Source organism: Mixophyes fleayi, chromosome 1 (assembly GCF_038048845.1).
Source record: "Mixophyes fleayi isolate aMixFle1 chromosome 1, aMixFle1.hap1, whole genome shotgun sequence".
Taxonomy (NCBI): domain Eukaryota; kingdom Metazoa; phylum Chordata; class Amphibia; order Anura; family Limnodynastidae; genus Mixophyes; species Mixophyes fleayi.
In genome coordinates, this window is record NC_134402.1 from 316,712,495 (window position 1) to 316,714,269 (window position 1,775).

At 35.4% G+C, this 1,775-nt stretch overlaps 1 protein-coding gene across 1 annotated transcript; it reads right to left on the minus strand.

Annotated features, from left to right (window-relative positions):
- Positions 1–609: 609 nt before the first annotated feature.
- On the minus strand, positions 610–1,536 carry LOC142152433 (olfactory receptor 6Q1-like). The gene has a single exon (XM_075209123.1). The coding sequence runs from the start codon at positions 1,534–1,536 to the stop codon at positions 610–612; it is 927 nt and encodes a 308-aa protein (XP_075065224.1).
- Between the last annotated feature and the right edge of the window lie 239 nt (positions 1,537–1,775).

Genomic DNA, 1,775 nt, shown 5'->3' on the forward strand with positions numbered 1-1,775 from the left:
TTTTCCTATATACTTTTTATATGTGCTAAGTACAGTGTATGGTAGCAAATGCCATACAATCTCCTCACTTCCTTAATATTTAATCTAGACATGTATAAAACAATAAGAGAGACCACACAGTACAGTGTGGTGCGCCAAAAGGTAATTTATCACCAAAATTCTTTGCATTGTCACATATGTTCCAGTAACAAATTATAACAATAGTCAAACAAATTTTAATCACGCAGGTTAGGAAAATGATTTATCAACTGTGTTTGCAGATTATATGATCGATCAGGAACTGTCCTATATAACTTCATGATTGTTTCATGACCTCGTAGTGTAAGACTCCGTACTCACAGGCAGTTAAACTTTCTCACATTGTATTTTTCATATCACACATTGCTTTCACTGAAAGTTGAAAGGTGGAAGACACATAATTTAACATATTTGTCAATAGATTAGTTTTTTGTCAAGGGCTGAAATCAGTGTCATCTCTAGGTGAACAGAGCACAGAACCTATCACTAACCTATCATTAGTGACTGGACAACAGCCTGTGAATATGAGCTAAAAGGATTATATGCAACTAACAAAGTAATCCTTACCATGCATATGCAGTTGTGACATCTTTACATGAGAGATACTACTTTTTTCAGTGCCTGCTTGATATCATTATTTCTTAAACTGTAGATAAAAGGATTGATCATTGGGGTGATAACAGAGTAAAACAGAGACACAAGCTTATTAAAATGAAAAGCATTGATGGTTCTTGGTCTGACATATGTGAAGATGGTGGTGCCATAGAACATAGATACAATAATCAGGTGAGAAGCACAGGTGGAAAAAGCCTTTTTACGGCCATCAGCAGTAGGGATTTTAAGTATTGTAGAGATTATATTTATGTAAGAAACCAGTGTTAACAAAAAAGAAGTCAGTAGAATCATTGAACCTAAAATAAAATTAATGACTTCAATGGTATTGATATCTTGACAAGAGAGTTTTAGCAGTGGGGGTGAGTCACAAAAGAAGTGATTAATAATATTAGAGTCACAGAAAGGAAGTCGAAATATAAATATAGTTGGAATAAGTGGTGCTAGACAACCAGCCACCCAGCATCCACCTGCGAATTTAATGCAAGCTTGTCTATTCATGATTCCATTATAATGCAGAGGATCACAGATAGCCAAATATCTGTCATATGCCATTGCTGTTAGCAAAAAACATTCTGTTGTCCCTAAGGAGAAGAAAATGTACAGCTGGGAAAAACATCCATTGATGGAGATTGTCCTCGTCCTTGATAGTAAGTTAGACAGCATCTTAGGAACAGTAACAGTAACATAACTTATCTCTAGACATGAGAGGTTGATGAGGTAAAAATACATAGGGGTGTGAAGATGATAATCCAAGTGTATGACCACAATAATAACTGAATGCTGCGTGAATGTTAGCACATACATTACCAAGAAAATTGCAAATAATGCCAACTGAATCTCCTTTACATCAGAAAATCCAAGAATTATGAACTCTTTCACTCTTGTGCAGTTTGCTGTGTTCATGATATCTAGACAGATGACAAAGTGAGCCACGTGGTAGTTGTAGACATAACAAAACTCAGTTGCATTAAGTAGCATGTTTGACCTATTATTCGCATAGATCCAAACTATGGTTGTTGTTTCACTGCTAATGCTGTATGTGAAGAACTATCTATTGTGTCTGTGTCCAATACTGGTGCCAATGTTATCAATGTATCAGTCTAAATACTTGGGTATCTCAGAGAGAAGTGTCAATAATTATC